At 29.8% G+C, this 25940-nt stretch overlaps 3 protein-coding genes across 4 annotated transcripts in view; 2 read left to right on the top strand and 1 right to left on the bottom strand.

Annotated features, from left to right (window-relative positions):
- LOC117175889 (eukaryotic peptide chain release factor subunit 1) overlaps positions 1-9655 on the top strand; it is a 12093-nt gene extending 2438 nt beyond the window's left edge. For both annotated transcript variants that reach the window (XM_033365713.1, XM_033365714.1), the window contains 6 exons: positions 2305-2455; positions 2722-2912; positions 4340-4469; positions 4568-4788; positions 4877-5024; positions 8605-9655. In XM_033365713.1, the coding sequence (XP_033221604.1) occupies positions 2305-2455; positions 2722-2912; positions 4340-4469; positions 4568-4788; positions 4877-5024; positions 8605-8687 (924 nt within the window). In that variant the 3' untranslated portion in view covers positions 8688-9655. The remainder of the gene's footprint in view (positions 1-2304; positions 2456-2721; positions 2913-4339; positions 4470-4567; positions 4789-4876; positions 5025-8604) is intronic.
- A 4073-nt stretch (positions 9656-13728) lies between these two features.
- Positions 13729-18341, bottom strand: LOC117177015 (protein MCM10 homolog). The gene is made up of 2 exons (XM_033367469.1): positions 18015-18341; positions 13729-16485 (listed from the first exon to the last, which is right to left on the bottom strand). Exon 2 carries the CDS (start codon positions 16481-16483, stop codon positions 13973-13975), a length of 2511 nt encoding a protein of 836 aa, XP_033223360.1. The 5' UTR covers positions 16484-16485; positions 18015-18341; the 3' UTR covers positions 13729-13972.
- A 257-nt stretch (positions 18342-18598) lies between these two features.
- LOC117177347 (protein couch potato) overlaps positions 18599-25940 on the top strand; it is a 152664-nt gene continuing 145322 nt past the window's right edge. The window contains exon 1 of the mRNA XM_033367972.1: positions 18599-18698. The gene's annotated coding sequence lies outside the window, so the exon portion shown is untranslated. The remainder of the gene's footprint in view (positions 18699-25940) is intronic.

Raw genomic sequence — 25940 nt, 5'->3', positions numbered from 1 at the left:
CACTTTAAAAAAGTAGTGATCTTTTTTCCCTTATTTTCAAGAAACATTCCTTTTTATTATTTTTTCGCACAGTGCGAACTAAGTTAACATAGAGGAATAATGGTATCATGTTGTCTTAAAAATTTCTGTTTTATGGCAGAAAAGTAATCTTTATTAATTAAAAATAAACTTTTTTGTAATTTTCCTTGATAATTCAACTATTTGTTTAAAAAATCCTCTGTTTCTATGTATTCAGCTTCTATTTTTTATTTTGAAAATTAAACTATTTCTTTAAAGAATTTTTTAAAACAATTTCATTATTTATTACCAGTTTTTAACTAAAATTATATTTAGAAAGCCCGTGGAAAAACGAAACTCAATGTCTATTTTAATTTTTTATTAAATAAAACGTTTTAAAGTTAGAGCGTTATAAACAATTGAAATTGCACTGAAAGCGACATATTTGCAGATACATCAGTGCATATCGAACTGGAGAATTTCAAAAAAAGAAGAAATTATTTAAAGTCCAATACAGGAAAAAGAAATCTTCTGACCGAAATATAGCTTGTTAAATACAAATTTGAAAAAACGTATTTTTGAACAATTATGTGTGCAAGATCCCATACTTACTTATAAAAGAACACTGTTTTTTTTAATTTTGTCCATGAAGATAGTCCCTGTGATACCTATTTACAAATATGTAATTTTTATTGCAAATTCAATTGTTTATAACTTTTGTATGAAATAATAAAAAGAAGTTTCGTTTTTCCATGAGCTGTCCACATATAATTTTATGACAAAAGTTTATTAATAAATACTGAAATTGCTTTAAAAAATTGTTAAAACAATAACCGACCAAAAATGTAAAATTAAAAAATATATCTTGATATTCTTAATCAGGGTATTTTTGAGGACGTTTTAAATCAAGTTACTGAGAGGCACGATTAGTGCATATACAAATATTATCGGCAACAGAACTAGATCTATTTGTCGAAAATTTAATTTTATTGTTTAAGGTTTAACCTTTTTTTTATTTTTAAATTGGACCATTCGGTTCAAAATTTCATTATTTCGTTCAAAAGTAATATTTTTTCCTGAAAAATTCAACTCTTTTTTTTTATTTCATCTTTTCGGGCAGAAAATTCGTTTTTTTCGATTAATTATTTTGTTGAAAATTCATAATTCTTTGTTCAAAACTCTACTTTCAGGTTGATAATTCAAATGTCTTACAAATTTCGTCTTTTTAACTTCAAAATTCAACTATTTCGTTGAAGCTTATCTTTTTTTTTTTATGATAATTTGACCATTTGATTGAAAATTCATCTTCATAGATCTATTTTTATCTCTTTTGCTTGAAAATTATGAACTATTTGAAATGTAATTTTTCGGTTGAAAATTATGATTTTTTAATTCAGCTAGTTGATTGGCAATTGATTATTCTGGTTTAAAAAATAACTGTTTTTCAAAGCATTGTTTTTAACTTGAAAACTCAACTCTTTTGTTGAAATTTCGTTTTTGGGTTGAAAATTTATGGTTTTTTGGTTGAAAATTCAACTACTCTGTTGAAGATGCAATATTGTATCTAAGTTCATTTTATTTTGAACAATTTATTTCACTATTTTCATGAAAAGTCATCCTATTTCCCCCGTTTCGAGAGCATTTTGAGCTGCGACGTCTGAATGATTAAAAAGTGAATAATTTCATATTTAAATTATACACTCAAATTTAAAGCCTTAATTGTTGTGTAATTTTCAGTTTAACATGATTAAAATGAACGTGAATTATAAACATCTCTTTTGAACATAATCCAAGTTGATACTTTTCACGGTGCAGAAAGAAATGTTTTAAATACAGATTTGAAATCCTCCAAGCTGTATGACTGTTGTAAAAAAATGCTTTTAACTCTAAAGTTTGTTTTGATTGTGCAAATAATATTTTAAAATCAATGAGTATTATGTTCTCCATATTTATAAACAAATAAAGTTATTATTTCAGTCTTTTAGTGTCTGATACTGCTTTTTTCATTATCTTTAAATATTTTATGTCACTTTTTTTAATCCTTCTAGTCGATCCGAGCCCTCAATTAAAAAAAAGTTCTATATTTTTAATAAAAAGCGGACGTTTGTCTGTTCTACCTTTCAAAGTAATTTGAGTATGCCAAGGTTTCAGTGAAACTATTACATTGCGTACTTAAGTGATATAATCAATTTTTAAATGAATTTTGAAGGATTTAGCTTTGAGCTCTCGTAAAATTAAATGTAGTTTCAAGAGCAGAATGTTTGATTTAAAATATTCTTCTATGTAACATTTAATTTATATTTTCAGTTCCATACCGAAGCACTTACGGCGTTGCTAGCCGATGATAACAAGTTCGGTTTCATTGTTATGGACGGTAATGGAGCACTTTTTGGTACTCTTCAAGGAAACACGCGCGAAGTCTTACATAAGTTTACGGTCGACCTTCCTAAAAAACACGGTTCGTATTATTTATTAAAGTAACATGTTTTTTTAAAATACTCTGCTTCCTGAAAATATGTGCTGAAATAAATGATCTCTCAGAAAGATAAAAATTAATTTACATTTTTAAAAAGAATCTTGTTTTGTATTTGAATTTGAAGAAAAGGAAAGCGTCGCTGAATTAATAAGCTTTGAAGGTTCTTTAGAAATGTAAATGATTGCTAATTATCGATCACTGGTATGAGAAATCCAATCATTTCCAACAATCGCTATATCTAATTACAGGCAGAGGAGGACAGTCTGCCCTTCGTTTTGCTCGGCTGCGAATGGAAAAGCGGCACAATTACGTCCGAAAAGTCGCCGAAGTGGCTACCCAGCTTTATATTTCTAACGATAAACCGAATATTGCAGGTCTGATTTTGGCCGGTAGTGCTGACTTTAAGACAGAGCTTAGTCAGTCTGACATGTTTGATCCTGTGAGTGTTACTTAATATAAATAATGCTTCTATTTAATAATTTGCAAATAACAGCGTTTCTACGGGCCGGAAAATGGCAGGGATTTTAAAATCATCCTGCGGGTAGACCCTGCTATTTTTGAATAATATTAATTCTTTTTGTACATTTGAAAATTTCAATTTGAAAAAATCTTGTGTCTGATAGACTTTGACTGTGCTCTTTCAAATTTAAAATATATTACTTCTTAAAATATTAAATATTAAAAAAAGATCGAGAATTTTATTCAGGACTGGGAATTTTGTTCCTTTATCGAAATTTTTTTCTGCTTCATCTTCATTTTAATGTTGTGTCATAAATTAGAGAAAGAGAGAACGGGGAAATTTTTAAAGTTACACTATGATACCGTTTAAGTTAATTGATCTTTTCCTTTAATTCTAATCATGCGAGTTTTATATTTTTTCTCTTAAATAGATTCAAAGCTATCAGACTTCTATATAAAATGAGCCAGGAAAAAGGCATTTTTAATATTTTTATAGAATATATTTAATAAATGGTGCAAACTTCAATATGTTCTTAAAATTTTAATAAAATTCAATACAATAAACATTTTTTATCGCTGAAACAGAAAACTAGAAAAATTGGAAGACATCTTGCCTGTAGAAAAGTAATAATAAAAATCAAATGAATATATGGGTGATTGTCAAAAAATGTATCACTAAGTCGTAGTCATTTTTTCTTTTTTTTAGAATAATAACTCACGTATCACAGGTTTTTTGCCTTGTCACGCTGTATTACTATTTTAAGTTAAAACTCGAATAGTCCAAATTATATAAAACGTGAAAATAGTATTTTTTCTCTCATTTAGAAATATTTTTCTCTGTTCTCCATATATTTTAAAAATATTTTTGAAATTTGTTTCTTTTATGATAGTCAAATGTTCTGTCGCGCAACCCTTAGCTTTCGAAAATCTCATGGTCTAAAGTGGTCAATTTTTTGGTAATCACCCATATTTTTAAAATAAATTTGATAGAAACCTCACAATTACTCATTTCATATGTCGAAAAAAAAATTTTTCAGCAGAAAAAAATATAAAAAATTGACCAACATTTTTTATTATACATTAAACATGTTTTGCACCATGGTAGCAAAAGTTTTCACAGTAATTGTAATAATTTAGTCTAAATCTATAGAAATTTACCTTTAAAATGATATTAATAACGTTGAAAAGTATTTAATTTAATTTAAATTTTTAGGTGAATTTTGTAATATCCCCTTTTAAAAATTGACAAAATGACCTCGAAATTGACATTAAAAGAACTTTAGCAATTATCGGTAAACGTATATAAAAATAATGGGAAAATCGGGGAAATAACCGGGAATTTGAAATTGACTGATCACTAGATATCGTGAACCTATAATTTGTAATGACTGTAATATAATTTTTCAGAGACTCCAAGGTAAAATAATAAAATTAGTGGACGTTTCGTACGGAGGAGAAAATGGTTTCAACCAGGCTATCGAATTGGCAGCTGAATCTCTGCAAAATGTGAAATTCATCCAAGAAAAGAAACTAATTGGTAAATAATACTTGTATTTAAACGATTTTCATTCAATTGATTTTCATTGATTTATCTTCATTTTTTTACCATTCCTTGAAATAAATCATTGATTTTAGGACGCTATTTTGATGAGATTTCGCAAGACACGGGCAAATATTGCTTCGGAGTCGAGGACACATTGAGAGCCTTGGAATTAGGTAGTGTAGAGACATTGATTTGTTGGGAGAACTTAGATATTCAGCGATACGTTCTTAAGAATCATACGAACAGCGAAGAAAAAGTTTTGCACTTAACGCCGGAACAAGAAAAGGACAAGACTCACTTTACCGACAAAGAGGTGAATAGAAAAAACTCATTCTCGAATTTCTTAATTTTAATAGCCCTATAGTATTCCCTTGTATTGCAATTTTGTCCTTGAATTCCAGAGCGGGGTAGAATTGGAATTGGTGGAATGTCAACCTTTGCTGGAGTGGCTTGCAAACAATTATAAGAGCTTCGGCGCGACATTAGAAATTATCACTGACAAGTCTCAGGAAGGTTCACAGTTCGTCAGAGGTTTTGGTGGAATAGGAGGTGAGTTTTCACTTTTTTCATTGAATTTGGATAATTGACCCACTCCAAAAGCTCTAGACTGTTGTAAACTGTAGCCCCGAAATATCAACGAGTCCCTTTAATAGTGAAAATTAGTTGTACGAAAATAACAATTCCCTAGGAAACTCACGTTCTTGAGACGCAAAAATATTATCTTTGAGCCAGGGAAAAATTATTACCACACAAATAATGCATGCTTTTGTCACTCGAAATGTGGCACGAATTTACCGACTTAAAAAAATTGGTGAGACAAACGGAGATTTCTTTTGGTATTTTGACGGGTTCAAATTCGAGGGCTAGTATTAACTGAAAAGCATATGTCCGAATTTAGGAATCCTCCGCTACAAAGTTGATTTCCAGTCACTGCAGGCTGATGAGCCTCTTGATGACGTTGACCTCGATGATTACTAATTTCATCCGTGAAATACTCAAGAGTCTACCAGGTAGATCTTTATCTGTTTTGAGTGCATTCAATCACGTGTCGTATATCGTAGTTTTTTTTCTTTTCATGTTTATGAATTGACGAATTTATCGAGTCGCTTTTCTTAAAACTGTGAGCCTTATTAGGAGGTTATTTACTCTATTCTTTTTATTCTTCCTATTTGGTTTTTAAATTATTTTTTATTTTAATTTATCACTCGTTTTATTGTGTACTTTTCATTTATTTATCTTTAATATTCATTATTCTTTTTAATTTCCAAGTTGTTAAGTGTTTTGTAGTTTGCAATATTGTAATCGTTAGTTTGAGTTTTCGTAGTGCAAAGTGAATCGATAAATTTGTTGAAATTTTCTTCATTGAGTCTTTTTACTGGTCATAATAGTTTAATATTATTTCAATGTTGAGTTCATAGAACATGTTTTTTTCTCTCCATGTCATGCATATGCACTGTACACGATTTATTTCAGTTAGAATGGACAAAATTTTGAGTTTTTTACGGAGATGAAAATGTCGATATTGCCCAATATTTTTGGGAAGGTATTTGCTGTACAAGAAATGTTGTGCAATATTGGGTGATTCAGGAAAGAGGCGTTTAAAAAGTATAAGCCTTTTTCTATTGATTTCTTTTATCCAGAACTTTTCGTTTTTAACGTAAATATAATGTTCGGAGTGCATACATTTTTTTCTTTTATTTCGTATATGTTAAAGCATGCTCGTCATTTATAAAATTTCGGGAAAAGGGATTATTATTTAATCCATCGTAATCATTACTAAATTTTTGCAAAAGATTATTACTGTTAACATAAACTTGATTTTACTATTATTGTTTTTATTGCTTAGACGTTGCATGTTGGAAGCTTTAGTAGCGTACGTTTTCGTATAGAGTAGCCTTAAATAATTTAGTTAGATCCAATTGTTTGTTGAATTATAAAGTACTCATTTATTCTTCGAGTTTTGGAAATACTTTATGAATATTGTCTACGTCTCAAATGAATTGCAATGTCCTTATACTGTGAGTGTCATAAAATTCAATCAAAAGCTTCTCGCATTTGTCGATTTTCTGTAGAATGCAACTTCTGGATGATGTCTGATGTATCGGCAATCCAGTTTAAATAAATATATTAATTTAGCATTTTTTTATTCAGAAATAGCACAAACGTAGTTTATGAAAAAAGCACACTAGCAGATTTTTTCATTTTATACGTCCATTGTTTTTATGGACTAATGACACCCTGTACGTATAATTTACAAATTCAAAGAAAAAATGTTGCACTTTACAAAATGGAGGTTTTTAAAAAAAGTAGCCCAGAGATTCTACAGAATACAGCCAAGTGCGAAGACTTTCAGGTTGAAATTTATTGAAGTTCACCGGGCGTTAAAAAAACTTTTTTTCTATGATGTAAAATTTCGAAAGTGTAGACGTGTATTATTTTAAATTATTTTTCTTTATTGTTTTTTTTTTCGTGTTTGTTAGGCTTTCAGATATTCATGTTTTTTTTCTTGCCGATCATTGTCAAAAATGGACTACTCCTTTTTAGGTAGTGAGTGGAATTCTGAAGCAGAGGAAACAGATTTTCCCGCTTTAGAGAAATATCTGTTCAATATTCGTATTTTCATTTTTAAAGTCGATCGGTGTTCTTATTCTAATATTTTAATATTATATTGAATATGAATAAATCTGCACGACAATACTAATTTGTTAAATGTTTTGTTAGTAGAATTTGAGTTTAGAAATCTAATTAAAGCAAGAATTTTTGATGCTTTAATAAATGAGTGTTTTACTCACTTAGATATTTTTCAGAGTCACGTACTAATATACCTTTTCGTTTTTATTAGCTCGCATATCGGGAAAGGTATAGTACATGCTTTTAAATACAAACCCCCAATGATTAAAAAAGTTGATTAAAATAAGTTGATTAAAAAAAAAAAATAATAATCGACAGTAATCGCTAACCCGCAGTGTGCATTATTTTATAGATAATTGGTACTTTTTTATTAGCTGAAAATATCTTCAAATTTCATTCGCTTTAACAACTACTTTAAAAAAAATACGCACATAGAATTAACAGTAGCTTTCTGTCTGTATAAATAGGATGAAGGCAATTATAAGCTTGAATAATTCCCTAGAGGCCTCCCAAGTAATCTGACCTGCTGATCATATTTTTGAAGCGGTGTAAAGTCCAGTTCTTATTTATAGAGCCATAAAATTAATTTTAATTATATTTAAAAAAAGAAGAAAATATCAGATTAGAAGTATTAAAGGCTTTTATCTTTGGAGGTGTAAGGAAGTTGATTTTTTATTTGATATATTCTCCTCAGAATTAGGATTTGGATTATAAGTTTATCATAAATTTGGTTAGTATATTCTAATTATTTTTGGTTAAAGAAGTCTTTTTACTTTCAGGCAATACAAATTTTAGCACAAAGATTCATTTTGAAACTATTTAAAAAACAATTTATAAAACTTAAAGCAGATATTTGTTGAATCGAAAGTTGGCAATCAAAAATTAAATTAAAGTTCGTTTGTCTATATTATTATTAAATATTTACAATTTTAACTGAAAATGTAAATGAAACTCTATTAACGTTTTATTTAATTAATTTCAGATAATATTTTCCATAGAGCTTTCTTTAAAAATGTTATATGTAACTTCAGTTTTGAAATTTGAAAACGGAAACTTGAAATCTAGCATTATTTAGATGAGTCAAGAGTTTCTTCTTACTTCAGATAATTATAAATCTTTGAACTCAAGAAAGGTGTTCTATATTTTCGAATTAAAATTGATATTTTTAATTATATTGTAATTGAATCTCATGTAATAAATCTCAAATATATACAGTAAAAAATCAGTTTTAAATATTTAAAAAAAGTATACGCAACAATCTTCCGAACGTTGGAAATTATGAATTTTTAATCTTCGGAGTAATTGTTTTGATTAGATAGTCAGATGCTTAAGAACTCGGAAAAAGTAAAGTATCAAATGTTGTATTTCTTTTAAATTTTGGGGGATAAAATTGTAATACTGGAATGGTTTGGTACAATCTCCAAAGGAATAAGCCTCCAAATTCTGAAGAAAAAAAATTATCGTTAATAATTACACCAAATTTGATTGTTTCTTGCAGGTGTTTTGCGTTACAAAGTGGATTTTCAAAGTATGCAGCTGGATGATGTTGAATTCGAAAACTTCGATCTGGACGATTATTAAAACTATTAAATATACAGACTACTCGGTTCTCTATGCTTACGAGAGAAACGCGCCAGCGTGTTTACTCAGTCGCGTAGTCTTTTAAAGAGAAATACTTTTGAAATTTCACTAATGGGCAGTTTATAAACAGAGAATCTTTACAATTTTATCTAGAACTACGCGACCAGAGAAAACTCAAGTTTGTTGACGTGCACGAAAAAGAGCAACACGAAGACTGTGACACTTAATAAGCCAGCATGATACCTGGATACCGTCTTTAAAAAAAGCACACAAAAACAAACAACAAATTCTCCGAATTGTACGATAATTAATCATTCTTTTCTATTATTCACATGGATTTATATAGTCCATTTTTGAACTAAATATTTAACTAGGACAATTGTAGAGTGCTGCGAAATATCGGACACGACCATTTTGTAAATACTGCTGCTGCCTTTTTCATTTATTACAAACGTTGTTGGCTCAAAATTTAATTGACTTATCGTGCACTTGTAACATTGACTCCTGTTCTTACAAAATCATGAGAGTTCTGTAATAAACTGATTCTTAAAAAAACAAAAAAAAAAAAAAAAACAATTTGCCTACATCGTGCATTTTGTAAAATGCATATGAATAATGAAAGTTCAATCTGCAAAAAATTCATATCGCATTTCTGTTTGTTCTTTGAATTTAGTTTTCTTGTTATTTTTTTTAAATTGGATTTGAATTTGATAAATGATAGAAATTCGGGATTCAACTGGCATATCCGTCTCTTTGAAAATATATATACATAAATGTATGAGAAGTTTTGCCTTAATCGTGTCATAGTTTTGTACGGCGGCTTCCTTAGTTTTCTATGGAATGTGATTCCCAGAGCATGAAGGTTAAGCGAAGTGCTTACTAAAACTTTGCGTAATTTTTCATTGCTTTTATCAGGTGTTTTGCGAAATTCCCTAGGTGAAACGAATTATTAAAACTAATTAAGAAACGATCCTAGTGTTGTTACTTTTAATTGCTTTCTCATAACGATGCCTTTGTAATCAAAGATACGATATATCCTAAGTATTATAAATATTGCAACAAAGTGCAGAAGTTATTAATCAAACGTCTTTGTTATCTACTGTAGTGCATAGAGATCGAGATTCATGACCGGGAGATTATTTTTGACAGCAATTCTGGAAAGTTATTCTGAGAAAAGAAAGGCCAGTCAGGAATTTAGGTACAATATCCGAAGTATCTTGTCGAAAGTGATCAACGAATTGACGTTCACTGGTTTCCTTCAGAGATTGGAAATAAATGGAAATGTTATACCTGAACAGTAATTGTTTTAACTGTGCGTATAAAATTTTAACTTCTTAACAGCATTGCTCAATACACTTATTCCAATCTCTGATTCGACTGAGGGAATCTGGACGTAAATCATTAATTAAATACAACTTGAGTAGATAGCTAGATTATTTATTTACATCAGGAAGGCATCTCTTTTTGAGAAACTCCTAATTTTTGGTAGCTAATAAATATCTAATTTTTAAGGAGACATTAATCAATGGTAGCAAAGTTACAAAACAAAATTTAGTTTCATTTCAACTTTGAGTAGTTTGATTTTACAGAGTACTTAGTCTACAAAGTGGCGATGATTTTACGTACATAGTTTAGCTTTTCGAAAATTTAAACCTATGAGGTTTGTCTTTTTTACTGATACTTTGTATCAATTTGAAAAATGCAACGATGTAAGCACTGCAACAATGTTCAGGTTTTTAAAAATTATGAACGCTATATTATGCCTCATGCCTGGTGTATGTACAATGCAATGCAATATTTATGTATGTTGAATGATTCAATCGGTATCAAATGGTCTGTATTTGTTACTAGTTGTTTGTAGTGCTCCTAACAAAATAAGAACTATGTTTATCCGGGTGGGAGGATTGTGAAAATGTTGACTCTAGCTGTGAAATTGAAATTGGTTTAACATAGAGAATAAATAATTTTTATATTACTAAACAAGGATAACGGGTATCGTCCTTCATTCGATAATTACATATTAGTTTCAGTTTATTAAACTCGATGCCCCTAATTAAGGATTAAATTGTCATTTATAACTTTTACATTTGTATTTGGATTTATTGAAAGACCTGCATGTTAGGCCTAGCAAATCTCATGGTTTTATTTTCAATGTTGGGGAGTTTTCATTTTGGAAGTGTTCTATCTCATAAACTTCTAATTATATTTAAAAAATTGTAAGTAGGCATTTTTGTTTCGTACTCCTAGGACGTGCAACATTTACTAAAGATGAGTCAAAATGATAGTATTTTGATTTTTGAATTTCTTAATTTAAATTGAAAGATTTGATATTTAAGGCGAAACGCCACATCAAGTTGAAAATTTGGGATACTAAACAAAAAGCACTAAGAATGGTGGAACTGGTCGTAAATTTGTATATTTATGAAAAAAGTTTTTTGTAAATATTTTTTTTTTCCATTTTTCATAATTATATAAATTTAAGACCAAACCCACTATTCTTAGTGCTTCTTGTTTAGTATCCCAAATTTTCAACTCGATGTGGCGTTTCGTGTGAATATAATTTGGGAAATAACAAAAATGGTGGTAAGGTAGGAATCTGGTCACGTGATCCACTCATCATATGGCCTTAAGGATATGTGATACTACAGTTTCCCCGGTTTTTTCCCACAAAAATGAAAATTTTTTTAAACTGAATTCGAAGATGCTACAAAATATCATAACGGACGTCCCCTGGAAATTATTTATGAAATAAACTTTTTTGATTGCCTGCAAACAAGGTTATTCCCGGGAGATTAGTTACTATGTTTATTTGTAAGTCCAAACTTTTCGGACAAAAATATTGTGTAGCGTGGAAGTAACGCTCGGGTGAATTGTAACACACATAACCTCGCAATATACACGCACGTTGTTAGCAATATACAAATTTTTTTGATAAAAAAACACAAAAAAAGTGTGTGGGGACATCCGTTAGCATGTTCGCTATCATTTCCCAGGTTTTGAAGGCAAAATATTTCTTATCCTAGGAAAAAAACCGGGAGAATCTAACACTGAAAAAATCGATACTATTTCCTAAGCGCTGTGCAAATTAATCATATTTTGCTAAATTAAAACTTTTTTGAATTAACCCACAAAAAAGTGTGTGGAGACGTCCGTTAGCATGTTCGCTATCATTTCCCAAATTTTTAAGACAAAATATTTATTATTCTAGAAAAAAGCCGGAGAACCTAAAACTGGTAAAATCGACAATTTTCTAAGTATCACATGCCCTTAATGTAATAGAAATACGAACAATGGACTATCATAAATTGCATTTTTATAATCGTGTAGAGGTACCTTCAGGTCGTTGTAGATCTGAAAGTATTTTGTTTTAGTTTTAGTTTTCATAAAAAAAAAATAAGGAAAAAACAATTGTTTTACCTATAGGTAGTATTTGCTAGTTATTGAGGAATAAGAGCTGAATTTTTCAAACAAAAAACATGTTAAAGATTTGAAAGGGCGTTTCGGTTACCGATTTCATTGCATTTTTAATGGCTGAAAATAATACTTCATAAAGTCATAAAATTACCAAAAAAAAGTCGTATAGCTTGCATAATTCTCATAGTTTTTCAAGTAATCTTTGCACAAACAACATAAACTTTAAAGTTAAAAAAATTTAAACATTAGTCATTCAACGTGAAAGATTCTGAATCTGGGCTAAAAATATTTCTTCCTGAACTATTAAACTTGTCAGCTTTTATTATTTTTGTATGAAAGTGTATAATTTAAATTAATTTAGAACTTGAGGAACATTTATTTGAAGAATTTTCACCTTGAAATTACTTAATAAATATGGCTTTAAAATTTGAGACTATAATTTTAATCTACAGTTAATAATTTGTAAATAATTAAGACTTCACAGAACACAAATGTTCTCGAAACAGGAGAAATAGGGATATTTTTTACGAAAATAGGAGAATAAAATTCTTTTAAATAAAATTAATATAGATACAATATTAGATTTAATGTAAAATGCTATAAATTCCTAAGATTTTCAGCCTAATATTATTGAATTTTCAATTAAAAGATTAGAAATTTGATCAAATAATCAAATTTTGAAATAAAAAAATATTTAACTTCAACCAAAAAGTTAATTTTCAACTAAGAAAGATGATTTAAAACCATAAAAAAGGAATTTTTAATCTATCGGGACAACTTTTCTATCCAAAAAGGTGAATGTTCAAGAAAATAGTTCGATTATTTACCAAAAAAAGATGAACAAAATAATTGAATTTTTAACGAAATCGTCGAACTTTCAAACAAAAGTCTAAGCCTCAACCACAGTTACATTTTCAACCAAATAGTGAATATTAAAGTGAATATTCAACCAAACAGTTGTATAAAAAAATGGTAACAAAAGAGTTAATTTTTTGACAAAGAAAGATAATTAACAATCCATAGGTACCAAATGGTCGAATTTTACGAAGAAAAAAGATTAAACTTCAATCAAATAGTTGAATTTTCAAGCTATACAAATTTTTTAAAGGAGAGTTGAATTTTCAATAAAAGCAGATAATTATGAAACAACAAGATGAATGTTTTAGGATACAGTTGAATTTTCAACAAAAGTTAATTTTTAAACAAAATCCACAGGGAAGAATTTTCTATCCAAAAAGATTAATTTTAAACCATAAAAAAGAATATATAACCCATAGGACGAATTTTTTATCCAAAAAGATTAATGTTCAAGAAAAAAGTTAATTTTTGGACAAAATAATAGAATTTTTAACGCAATTATCGTATTTACAAGCCAAGAAGAAAAAAAAGTCGTAGAATATAAGACCCTGGACTTTGTATAACTAACATAAATTGAGGGCTTATTCCTCAAAAAATTAATTAATTTTACATTCAAATTCGTTTAACAAATTATTAAATTGATATATATTTTTTCTAGCTGAAAGAATTTTTTAGTATTTTTGTTTTAAATCGAAAATTAAGAAAAATAAATTTCAGGCACAAACCGGCCTAGCGGTAGAAGATAAAGAGTTTGCAAAATTTAAATTTCTTATTTCTTTTACCATTTTTTATTTATTTCGTCAGCTGTTTGCTTGATACCAGAAATAAATATTTGCTTATTCGTATAAAGTCAAGCTTTATTTTCACATCGAACTATATTTTACAAATCCGTTTAATCACAAAAACGAACGTCTAATTCGTCAAACTTCAATCAATCTCCATTTTATAAAAAATTCTCAATAAATATATATATAAAAATACTGCCCTTGAATCTCATCTCTTAATAAACATTTTTATTCTGGCACAAGAAGGTTGAGATTAGCGTCCTGCACATAAGATCCAATAAATTTCTCTTCACCTCCTCTAATAGACAAACCCGCGCCTGGAATGGCCGCCTTTTTCTCGTCCATCATTGGAGCCCTCAGCCAATTCGAACTATTACATTTGTTACAACTCAGTTTAGGCATCTTATCCAGCGCCACTGTCCTATTTCCACAATCTCGACATTTGAAAAATCTCTTCACAGTATTAATAACTCTTATTGGATGTCTCAATTCTTTGCACATGTCCGAACTCGAAAAAGCAGTATATTTGCAAACCGAACAAGTCACTGCTTTGCAATCAATTTTGAAAGTTGTCATCATTTTCTCTTCCATTTTTTCCTTTATCTCCAGTTTTCCAAAATATTTTTCTTTCTCCTCTTCCTCCGACTTTTCGATGAGATTCACATGAGCAGAAGTAGCTTCCATCAATTGCTTGAATTTTTCCGAAAGCTTCTTAGCTTCCTTCAGTTTCTTATCATCCATCTCCACATCATCTGGATCTCGTTTTCGTTTCAGATTCTGTTCCTTCTTTTCTTTGCTCTCGAGGATTTTATTGACATTCGACTTGCTGAATCCTCCTTTCTGTCGAACAAATTTCAGAGCATTCAACTTTGCAACATCGACTTGTTTCTTGCTGATCGGTACCGAAAAGTCGATGCTTCCAGACATGACTCCGTTTCCTAGACGAGGAACACTTGGAGAACTGAAAGCAGGAGAATCAAGAGCATTTTTTATTGGACCGAAAGATTGTTCAAGAGATTTCGACTTTGAGAGAGACGTGGAAGACTTAGAAGACCTTGAGAGACCATTTAGATTGAAAGGTTTTGCAATACTGGGTGCAGAATTCTTATCCTGTGAAGAAGTTCCATATCCCTGCTTCACTGACCACTCTTGTAATTTACTTCTAGTGAATCCTGGAGTTTTGGAAAATGGAGCTGCACTCTCATCCTTCATTTCTTGCAATTTGCTGAGAGTAAATCCTTCCTTCCTCGGAGAAGCTAGATTCGTCAAATTGCCTGGAGATTTATTTTGTGATAAAAATTCCTCTCTGGAAGCCTGACTCTCACTTTCAGCTTTGCTAGCCAGTTTTTTCAATTTATTGAGTCTATCAAAGTCCTTCTTCGCCTGGTTGCTCGTCAACTCCACCATATGCTTTTTCTTCTCTGGATTTTTCTCTTCTACACTTTTACCTTCCAAGTTTGTATCAACAAATTGCTTTTCTTTTTCCGGATTGTCTTCCTTTTTCTCAATCTTCTTCGCACCAGTGAGCAGAGCCAATCGCTCTCGATCTTTTTGATCAAGTTTCGCATTTCTCTTAGCAGGGACTCCAAAAAAATTATGTGGTTGGCCTTGAGTAATCGCAGGTTGTATCTTCTTTGGAGCGAAGCCTTTCGCATTTAAAGGTGATCCCAAACTTCTTCCATTTCCACTCGATTGAAGATCTGCTCGACGGGAACATTGTTTATATTCCTTTTGGACATGATAAACACAATATTCGCACTTGTTGCGATTTACAACCGCTGTGCAGGGGTTTCCAGCTTTGGTGACTGATTTACAGACTCCCATGTCCTTTGAAGTCCCGAGGATCAGGACCTTCCCAGCGGAATCGGTTGATAAAGTCGCCAGATCTTTTTCGTCCTTGGACTCGAGAACATTTGGATTCATGACACCGAGAACTGTACCAGCAGCGGTTTTCCAAAATTTCTTGTAAGCATCGCTAAAGAGGAAAAGAGTGACGACGTTCATGTCGAAGGAGAGATCGCTCAGCTTCCAGATGCAGTAATTGTTTCCTTTTTGCGATTTCATCGTTGGGGATTTGCTAATCAAGACTCCGGCAATTACCCAGTCGCCTTCGAGATTTGCAGTGGCTAGGTGGGTTTTCACTTTTGAAATTTTTACCGGAGTTTTGCCCAGCATCAGACTTTGAAGCTCGGAAGAGGAGACCAGAGGTTTTATTATTCGGAGACCAAAAACTGGGTCGCTGTAGACGTCAACTGAAGAGAGTGCTGAGGAATTTGAAGTTGTTAGGAGGGAAGAAGTGTTCGTTCGTTTTACCTGAGATAATGTTGATAGGGAAAAGCTTTTGGATTGAGATAAGTTGTTGGTCTGCGTACTGTTGATATCTAAAGAGTTTTTACTATCACGTAAAACTTCTATGGTGATAGACTGATTATGTTTCTCAATCTCGATTTTTTTCAGTAAAGATTTTAAATTACGGCCCGATTCGGAATAGTTTTGTTCAAAGGCGTTTCGCTTTTCTTCATCGTCGGAGGAATCCAGGTTATCATCGTGAACTAAGCTTGTGAGGAGTTTTTTTGGCGAAGATTTTTTGACCGAATTTGTTTCAGCTTCGAGGAAATTGAAGTCTAGTTCTTTAAGAGCAGTTTTTTGCTTTTGATCGAGTCCAAGTCCGGTGTCGTCATTGCTTTCAAGGAGGTCATTTAGCAAATCACCTACGTCCGAATCACTGTCGTTGTCCATAGCTAAAATAAAACATTCATTGTGATTCTTTTTTTTAGTTTTTCATTTGAAACGATCGTATAATAATTAAAGAAGCTAACTTTATTGTTTGGGATCATTTCTAAATTGGGAAATATATATTTTTTAATTTCCTGTAAAATTACGAAAAAATTCCAACAAAAATAGAAAATGGTAAATATAGTTAAAATTTAAAAAAAATTAAAATTTGTGTTAATTATTGTAATTATAAGATAGATCCAGAAATTTTTTCGGAAGGTATAATTGTTGATTCTCTTCAACGAATGTATACGCAAGGAGCGGAGGGACTTCCTCAATGATTTAAATTAACTTTTCAAATTGAATATAATGATATAATTTTCTTGTTTCAAAGTTGAGCTACTTTCTTAAAAATTATTTTTTTTTATTTTAAGATTCCACGTTTTAGTAGGAAATGTATCGCTTTGGTTGAAAATTGAACTACTTTGTTTAAACTTCTCTTTTTTAGGGTGAATTTTATTAATTAAAATGTAACTTCCATCTTTGGTTAAACATTGATTTTCTAGTTTAGGAATTCAACTATTTGGTTGAAAATTTCTTTTTTGTTAGAAAATTGAACTATATAATAGAAAATTCAGCTGATTTGTAGATTCATTTCTTTATTCAAAATTAAGTTTAAAAAAATGAAATGTTAACCATTCTATTTTTAGTTTAAAAATTCAACTATTTGATTAAAAATTTATTTATTTTGTTAAGAATTCGTCTTTTTTAGTAGAAAATTAATATTCTAAGTTGAAACTTTCTTAAAAATTTATTTTCTTGGTTGAAAATTCATATACTTGATTAGAAACGTATGTATTTTGTTAAAAAATAATCTTGTTTTTTTGAAAATCTTCGTTGAAAATTAAATGTATACATTCTGTTGAGAATTTCTCTTTTTTAGTAGAAAATTAATCTTCTTGGTTGTAAATTTTACATTTTGGATGATTTTTTTTCTTTTCGGATAGATACATCTTTCTTTGTCGAGTACTCAAATATTTCTTGAAAATTCATCTTTTTTGGTTCAACAGTTTTTTTTATTGAAAATGAAAATCTTTCCTTTTTTAAAATATCAAATATTACATTTCTTTTTTGAAAATTCATCTTTATTTATTGAAAATTCACAACTATTTGTTTGAAAGATGAATCACTTCATTATTTCGTAATAAAAAGTCAGATTTTACCTAAAACAAATGGGGATACGTAGTTTAAAATTTCAGAAAAATAGCTAACAAAGAAGGTCTGATAATTAATGAGTATTACATGATTTATAATTGCCATAACTTAAATATAATTTATTCTTGGCAGTTTCAGGTTTTAGCGAATTTTATGATTTTGTTCATACTGGCAAATATGATTAAGGAAATAACTGCTTTAATTAATTTTTCATAACGAGTATAAAACAGTATAATAGGTGTGAAACGAAAATAGAAAAATAATTGATGGAAAAATTATATGCATGAATAATAAAAGAATAGAACTGAAGGTAATATAAAATAAAAATTTCAATAATTACCTAAATTATGTTTTCTTGAAGACACGTATGAACTGTCAAAGTGTCGACAATTATACTGTAATTTCACAATTTCTTAGGCAATAATTTTTCTCATAGTCGTAACATTCTTTATAAAAATTTGCGAGAACATATTCTGTTTGTTTTGATCATCAAGCAGCTAATTTTCAATTTAATTACTGTACCATAATATCACAAACTCTGATATATATTAACGATTTATAAATTATATACAAATCAACAAAATTATTTGTTACACAAAATTGAAAAAATAATATTTAACATCAGGAGTTACTGTCACGTTTTGCCCGCCAATTCGATTGACCATAAACTATGAGCATGCAAAGAGACGTACAACGTCGAGAAAAAATATGTATTCTCGGTCGGTCAACAAAATACCAGAATCGCGGGCGGTAAAACAGGTTAGTAAACTAGTTCGTTGTTTTCTGGCCAGAGTTCATAGATTCTAATTTCAAAAAGACAAGTTTGAACGCGTTCTTTTGTTTTCATCCGTTATATTGCAAAATAGATGTTGATTTTTTTCTTGTGTTCTGTAATTATTCATTTTGCGTAGAAAAGTCATTATTTGCTGTTTATTCTATGGTGCAAAGAATTAAAGTGATTGTTAGTACAAATTAAACTTGAGAGATGAAAATAATTATTAGAATTTGAGATAAAAAGAGGCACGTAAGTATATCTACATGTTGAGGTTATGATGTTAATTTTTTTATTTTCTGTATTAAAATGTTCTTTATTTCCATTCCAGAGTAAAGATTTTCTATTATTTTTGTTTAAATTATAGATTTAAGTAGATTTCGTAAACAAATATTTTTATTGAAAATGTGATCTATTCGTTTTTTTGATCATGTAAATATAATTTATTTGATACAAAATTAAAGGATTAGAAGGATTAGAATGAAAATTCGTCTTTTTGGTACAAAATTATTCATCTTGGTTGAAAATTCCACTATTTGGTTAAAAAGATATGTATTTTTTTAAATTAATCTTTTTTGATATAAAACTAATTTTTGTTGAAAATGAATCTGTTTTGTTTAAGGATTCAAAAATTGCGTTAAAAATGCATCTTTTTTGGTTAAAACTTCAAATTCTTGATTGAAAGATAAACTATTTACTTAAACATTCGTTTTTTTCGTTGAAAATTCATAATTTTAGTAGAAAATTCATCTCTGGTTGATAATTGAACTAATTTGTTAAAATTGAAGTTTTTTGTAATACAAATAAATTTTTTTAAAGTAAATTAAATTATTTGATTGAAAATTCCTCTTTTTGGTAGAAAATTAATAATCTTGGTTGAAAATCCCTCTATTTTGTTAGAAATTTGTTGTATTTTTGTGAAATTTCGTCTTTTTTTATAGGTTTATCTTATTTAGTAGTTGAACATTCAACTAATTTGTTGAAGCTTTCCTTTTTTGGGTAAAAATTAATTTTTTGCCAGAAACATTAACTTTTTTTTTAAATTGCATAATTTCGGCTTGAAAATTCGACTGTTTTGTATATAAAGTTCGTGTTTTTGCCTTGAAAATTCAGCGATTTTGTATAAAACTCATCTATTTGTTCGAAAATTCACTTTTAATTAAAAATTAGTTTTTCTAAATGAATATTTAAGGCCATGTGATGAGTGTAACAGCTGATCAAGTCAGCCCTAAGATCAATATTTTTCACCTATATTGAAAAATAAAAGTTTAAATAACGCGGAAATTTTTTTCGGGAAATGTTAATAAATATTAAAGGATCGCTTGTGGCCTTGCAAAGAGTTGGAGGATGAAAAAAGTTTATTTATGCAAATAATGATTATCGACGGACCAATTAGGTTTTACAGCAGAAGCATGGACATAGTAAACAAGGGACTAGGCATGCCATTGCGGGGGTGATGCAATGAGGGGGGAGGTCCGGCACCTTTTGATGTCCCGCGACAAACATGGCGGCGGCCACATGTTTATATTTTCATGCACAGTTTGTCGGCAAAAATGCTCCCCCCTCCCATGGATTCAACCCCGCCCGCCAAGTTAGGATGGCATGCCTAGTCATGGTCCCGTGTTTCCTATGTCCATGGAAGTTGTCTACTCGCTACGCTAGTGCTGCTTTAATACAGCTGATACCAGACTGATACGTATGTCAGACCAAATATGTTTATTTGCATTTCAAGTGCAAACATTAGTTTTTGCATTATCGGTGCATAATGTTCGTGAGCGATTTTTGTTGTTTTGTCCCACTTTGATAAATATAAACCTCATAACTAGCCCATTGACAACATTGCAAAGTGCTTGCAGGCATGGACATAGGAAACACGGGACTAGGCATGCCATCCTAACTTGACCGAGCGGGGTTATATCTACGGGAGGGGGGAGAATTCCATGAGTGGGGAGAGTCGCCATCGTACAATGCGCCATTTGATTATGCGGACGAGCATTTTTGCCGACAAACTGTGCATGAAAATATAAACATGCGGGCGCTGCCATGTTTATCGCGGGACATCAAAAGGTGGCGGACCTCCCCCCTCATTGCATCACCCCCGCAATGGCATGCCTAGTCCCTTGTTTCCTATGTCCATGCTTGCAGGGTTTGACGACAGCACGATAGGTATTTCTCCAAAATAGAAATTAAAAAAAAAATTTTTTCACTGTTCTGATTATTTAGGACCAGAGACAAATTCTTGCATGCTTTCTATTTATCGTGCCAAATTTTTAACACGATATCTCATTCCGTGTGGACGTAAGTTGGGAAAGAAAACTTCCACGGGTATTTTCTTCAAAAAAATTTTTTTCTCAAAATTTCCACCGGAACAAAGCAGAGACATGGACTTTATTACCTCCTCTTTCATTTCCCGAACTTTCAGAGCGATACCTCATTTCGTTTAGACGTAAGTTGGGAAAGAAAAATCGAAGACCAGGTTTGGTCACGTGACCCTCTCGTCACATGGCCTTAACTACATAGTTTTTGGTTGTAAATTGATTGTTTTAGTTTATAAATTTAACCATTTCGCCGGAGATTCAACTATTTGGTTAAAAAATGATTAATTTTGTTGTAAAATTCTTTTCTTATGTTAAATACTATTTTTTTAACATAAAATTTAAACATTTGATTGATAATAATTCAACTGTTTTGTACAGAAATTTCGACTTTTTTTATTAGAAATTCAAAAATTTAGTGAAGAATTCAATTATGTGCTAGAAAAATCAATTGTTTTTTCAATAGTTTAAAGGGATTTGTAAGATTTTAAGGTATTTTTAAAAATACCAATAAATTTTCAGAAGTTTTTTAGGGTATTCTAAAAGACTGCAATAAATGATTAATAGCTTCAAATAATTTGAAAGGATTTTAAAGATAGTAGGGTATTTTTTTAAATTCCAAGTAATTTTAAAGAGCTTTAAAAAGTTTAAAGGGATTTCAGAGAATTTTTGAGGGTTAAAAAAAATTTTCATGAAGTTTTAAAGAATCTTATACAATTTTGGAAGATATGGAACGATTTTAGAGAACCTCAAAGTATTTAGGATTTTAATCAATTTTCCAGAATTTCAGGAAATATCATATTACATATAAATTCACGGGATTTTATCATATTTGAATGAATGTCAAGCAATTTATTCTAAAAATTCCTGAAATTAAAAAAAATGTCAAGTTTTTAGGATATTTGAAATGATTCCAAGAAGTTTTCAATAGATTTCAATAATTTGAAGGGATTTCCAAGACTTTTAAAGATTTAAAAGTATTTCTAAAAGTTTCAAGGAATTGTTAAGAGCTTTACAGATTTTGAAGGTATTTAAAAATATTTTAACCTTTTTGAAATATTTTAAGGTATTTAAAAGAATACCAAGGCAATTTCAAGAGATTTCAAAATTTTCAAGGAGTTTTTAAAGATTTGAATAATTTTAAGGCATTAAAATGAATTTGTATGGAGTTTCGTGGGATTTCAGAACATATGGAACAAAATGCTAGATTCCAAGCTATTTTAATTCATTTTTCAGGAAGTCAGGAAATATCAGATTTCGTGTAATTTCACGGAATTTCATAATATTTTTATGGAGTTTAAAAAATTTATTCACAAGAATTGAGGGATTTCAAAAATGTTTAAACAAGATATTTTAAAGACTTACACGAATTTCGAAGGGTTTTAAACGTTTAATGAATTTTGAGTATTTACCAAATTTCCAAGGACTTTTCAAGAGCTTTACAGATTTTCAAAGGATTTTAAAAGATTTTAAAGTTTTTAAAATATTCTAGGGTATTTTTGAAAATTCAAGGGAAAGTTCACGAGCTTTAAAAAAATGCAAGGGATTTCAAAAGATTGTAAAGGAATTTAAATATGTTAGGGTATTTAACAAGATTATTAGGCATTTTTAAGAGCTTAAAAAAGTTTCAAGCGATTTCAAAGGATTTTAAATATTTTAGGGAATTTAAAATGTTCCAAGAAATTTATTTATTTATTCCAATAACTTAAAGGGATTTTATACAATTAAAAAATAGATATTAAAGTTTTTTAAAAGGTACCAAGGCATTGCCAAAATATTTTTTAAATGTCAAAGATTTTAATGATATTTTAGTGACTTGAAAATTTTGAATGCGATTGTAAAAAATTGCCCAAAATTTTGGAAGACGTGGAACAAGTTTACAGGGCCTATAAGGGTTTATGGTGTTTTAAAAGATTCCAGGGGATTTTACAAGATTTCTGAGGATGTTATTGCTATTGAAGGATTTGAAAACCGCTCCAGTTATTTTAGTAATATTTTCCAGGATTTCAAGAAATATCAGATTTTATGGATTGCTGCGATTTTATAATTTTAGTTTTAATGAATTTCATAGAATTTCTTCACAATATGTGAGGTATTTCGTAGAGTTTTAAAGATTTAAAGAGATATTCAATTTTTTAAATTTGAATTAATTTGGAGATTACTCTGAATTCATTGAAATTTTCATGAATTCTTCGAAACTCACTCAACTAAAATTATGTTGTATTCTCTTCAATTTTTGTTAACTCTTTTTAAACTTACTGAATTCAATGAATTTTTCATATTTTTGAATTGTTTTCAATTCACATGATTTTCTGTTATTCACCTTGATTTAAAAAAAAAATCGTATTGAATTTTTTTCTTCACCTTGAGAATTATTGAAGTATGAGAAGTATTGTACTTTAGTTATTTTTCATCACTTTTTGGGTTAGAAAATAATCAGTTTTGAGGACTTTTTCGGTTTCAAGTAAATTAGGCCGTGGTAGTTCAAAGAATAATGCTTTAAAAATGCATCAATTGACACTTTAAGAAGTTTTATTCCATTTATAAAATATTCCGCATTAAAAATTGTACAAGATTATAATTTTTTCTTCAAATATTAAAGATCAGGAAAAACGAGAAATCACGGTAAAATAAAGGAATTTTGAATAATAAGTTTTCTGCAACCATGTTTATGGAAAATTCGGTAAAGGTAAACAGATCGTTTGATTCTAATCAGATTTTGCTATTAATGTATCTAAAAGTTAATTGAAAACCATTATAAATCCAAAATACTAAAAAAAATTCAAAATAGAAATTGTACAACATTTGAAGTGGAAGAGTTAAGTAAAACATTTTTTTTTCGAAATGGATACTGAAGTAAATTTAGTATCAGTAATAATATTTTAAATCTTAAAACAATATTTCTAAATGAATTTCTAAATCTGTAGTATTAATTCTGTTTTAAGTTAACCCTATCTTGTCTTCTGTTAGTCAAATCCATAATAATAATAATAATAATAATAATAATAATAATAATAATAATAATAATAATAATAATAATAATAAAATAAAAGCACCAAAATAGAAACATTATGAACATTGTAACAAGAATCTTTCTTTTGAAAATTTTATTTCAACGGGCATATATAAAACGTACAGGCAATTTCACTCCAAAGTTAAGAATATTTAAAGTCTGCGGCAACGGTTCTTCGCAATTCATGGCACCGAAATCGATCCAACCGGCGTAAAATATTCACTAGTGGATGTCGAAGTTTCGCTGCAAACTGGCTGTTCGTTCGATATTAGAAAGCACAATAATAATCTATTGCAACAATAAATGGAATAGGCACCGGTGAAAAATTACAAAAGTATCAATCAAGGACGAATTTCTTCCTTAATTTAAGGAAACGAGTAAATGAAATTGATAAGTAAATAGTTTGTTGCCTTTATACTAAATAAGATATATTAATAGAAAACTTTATTGGCTATTTATTAACAGTGCTTTTAAATTAAATGAAAATATGACCATTTTGGAAGCAAAAAAATTACGCTGAAACTGATTTTTTATAGTTTTAAAACAGTTTTATCTTTTTTTTATCGCTTTAGCAACCAGGAGAAATATAAAAATGTACTCATTTATGATCGAAATGAAATATACTCTCTCATAACAGTTTAAGTACCCAAATTGAAACCTAACAAAATTAAAAAATTAAAATTATATTTCCAAATCTACCCCCTTTCTGGCTTATTAGAGACAAGTATATAACAAAAGATAAAATTGGGAGAAAAAGAAAAAAGTAAATAAAAATCGAACTCGAAAAAGACCAAACTCGGGCATTGCTTGCCTTGGTTTTGGTCATAAATCGGGAGAATCCAAACGTAAGCATGAAGGGCCACAATGAATCATTTCTGTAGGATGTGTTTGCATGGCACAACCTGCCCTCAGTCTGTTTGTCACGCTTGAGTGAGCACAGCCTCTCTTTCGCCCCCGCGCTGCTCTCATCCTGAAACTGCGGAGGCATTCAGTTCTAGTTATAGCGCAAACCGAGGGCCCTTTATATCGGAAGTTGAGAGTACTAGAAACTTATGCTAATTAAAACTCACATAATACCTGAAAATAAAAACCATAGACATTTATACAAAAAGTCGCTTGGTCTAAACCTCCATTTAACGGTGAAAATTTATTCACATATAAAAATGGTTTTTTATAACGAGAATAAAGAATAAATTTTCCCAGCTAGTAACCTTATTCCAAACTTTGTTATATCTTGATAGATTCTTTTTCTAATTAATATATTTGTTACCTTTTCTCTTTATGAATAAGATCACCATAAATTTTCTCTTTTTGCAAATTTTTTATCCAATTTCTACCTGTTTCTTTCGTTTTTAGCAGTGCGGCTAATCTCAGTTTTTCGCTAATTAAGTAGAATTCCTTAATCATTTTTACCGGTTCTCGTATCACATCCATCCCATTTCCCCAGTTTCTATCAATTTTGCTGAAATCCATAATTTTAGAATAAACGATCGATATTAATCAATATTAAATTTTTTTTCCACCGTCAGTGCAACACAAATTGAGCAGTATATGTCAACAAATTTTATTTTCTCATTTTTTAAACCACGAAAAGTATTGGTAAAAATTACAATCAGTCTCAAATTGAGAAAAAATTATTTTAATGCATATTGAAACATTGAAAATTGAAAGTTGAAAAATGAGAACAGTGGTCCATTTTTTTATTTCATTAAAGAACACAAGAAAATACACGCCACATGTTTCAAGAAATTTCACGGGCCTCAGGCGAACACAACCATACGATTTATTTGCAGAAATCACTATCATTAATAAAAAATTAACACAAAAATCCACTGTCATTTAATCGGAAAATAAAAGAGAATAAAAACAAGTTAAAGAGGCACGCTAAGAAAGGGTTTTGTAATCTATTAAGATATTAATTCAGTTATTAAAACCTCCCCCTTTCATACCTCCCCTCTCTCACTTCACCCTTGTCCATCCTCTCTTCGCCAACTTACTACGTTTCCCCTACTTTTCTTTCAAACCTTTCGCTTTCCCTCTCCTGCTCACCCTTATTTCTTATAATTTCCTCTGCTTCCCCTCTTATTTTCCCTTACTTATTCTATTTCCCCTTATTTCTACTGTGTTCTTTCCCTTCATTTTCTTTCGTTTCCCGTCACTTACCCT

This window comes from Belonocnema kinseyi, chromosome 7 (assembly GCF_010883055.1).
Source record: "Belonocnema kinseyi isolate 2016_QV_RU_SX_M_011 chromosome 7, B_treatae_v1, whole genome shotgun sequence".
NCBI lineage: Eukaryota > Metazoa > Arthropoda > Insecta > Hymenoptera > Cynipidae > Belonocnema > Belonocnema kinseyi.
The sequence above is the reverse complement of the archived record's forward strand: the minus strand, read 5'-3'. Positions and strand labels throughout refer to the sequence as shown.

Excerpts from the sequence above, each read along its gene's own strand:
- LOC117177015 (XM_033367469.1), bottom strand. The coding sequence starts at position 16,483 with ATGGACAACGACAGTGATTCGGACGTAGGTGATTTGCTAAATGACCTC.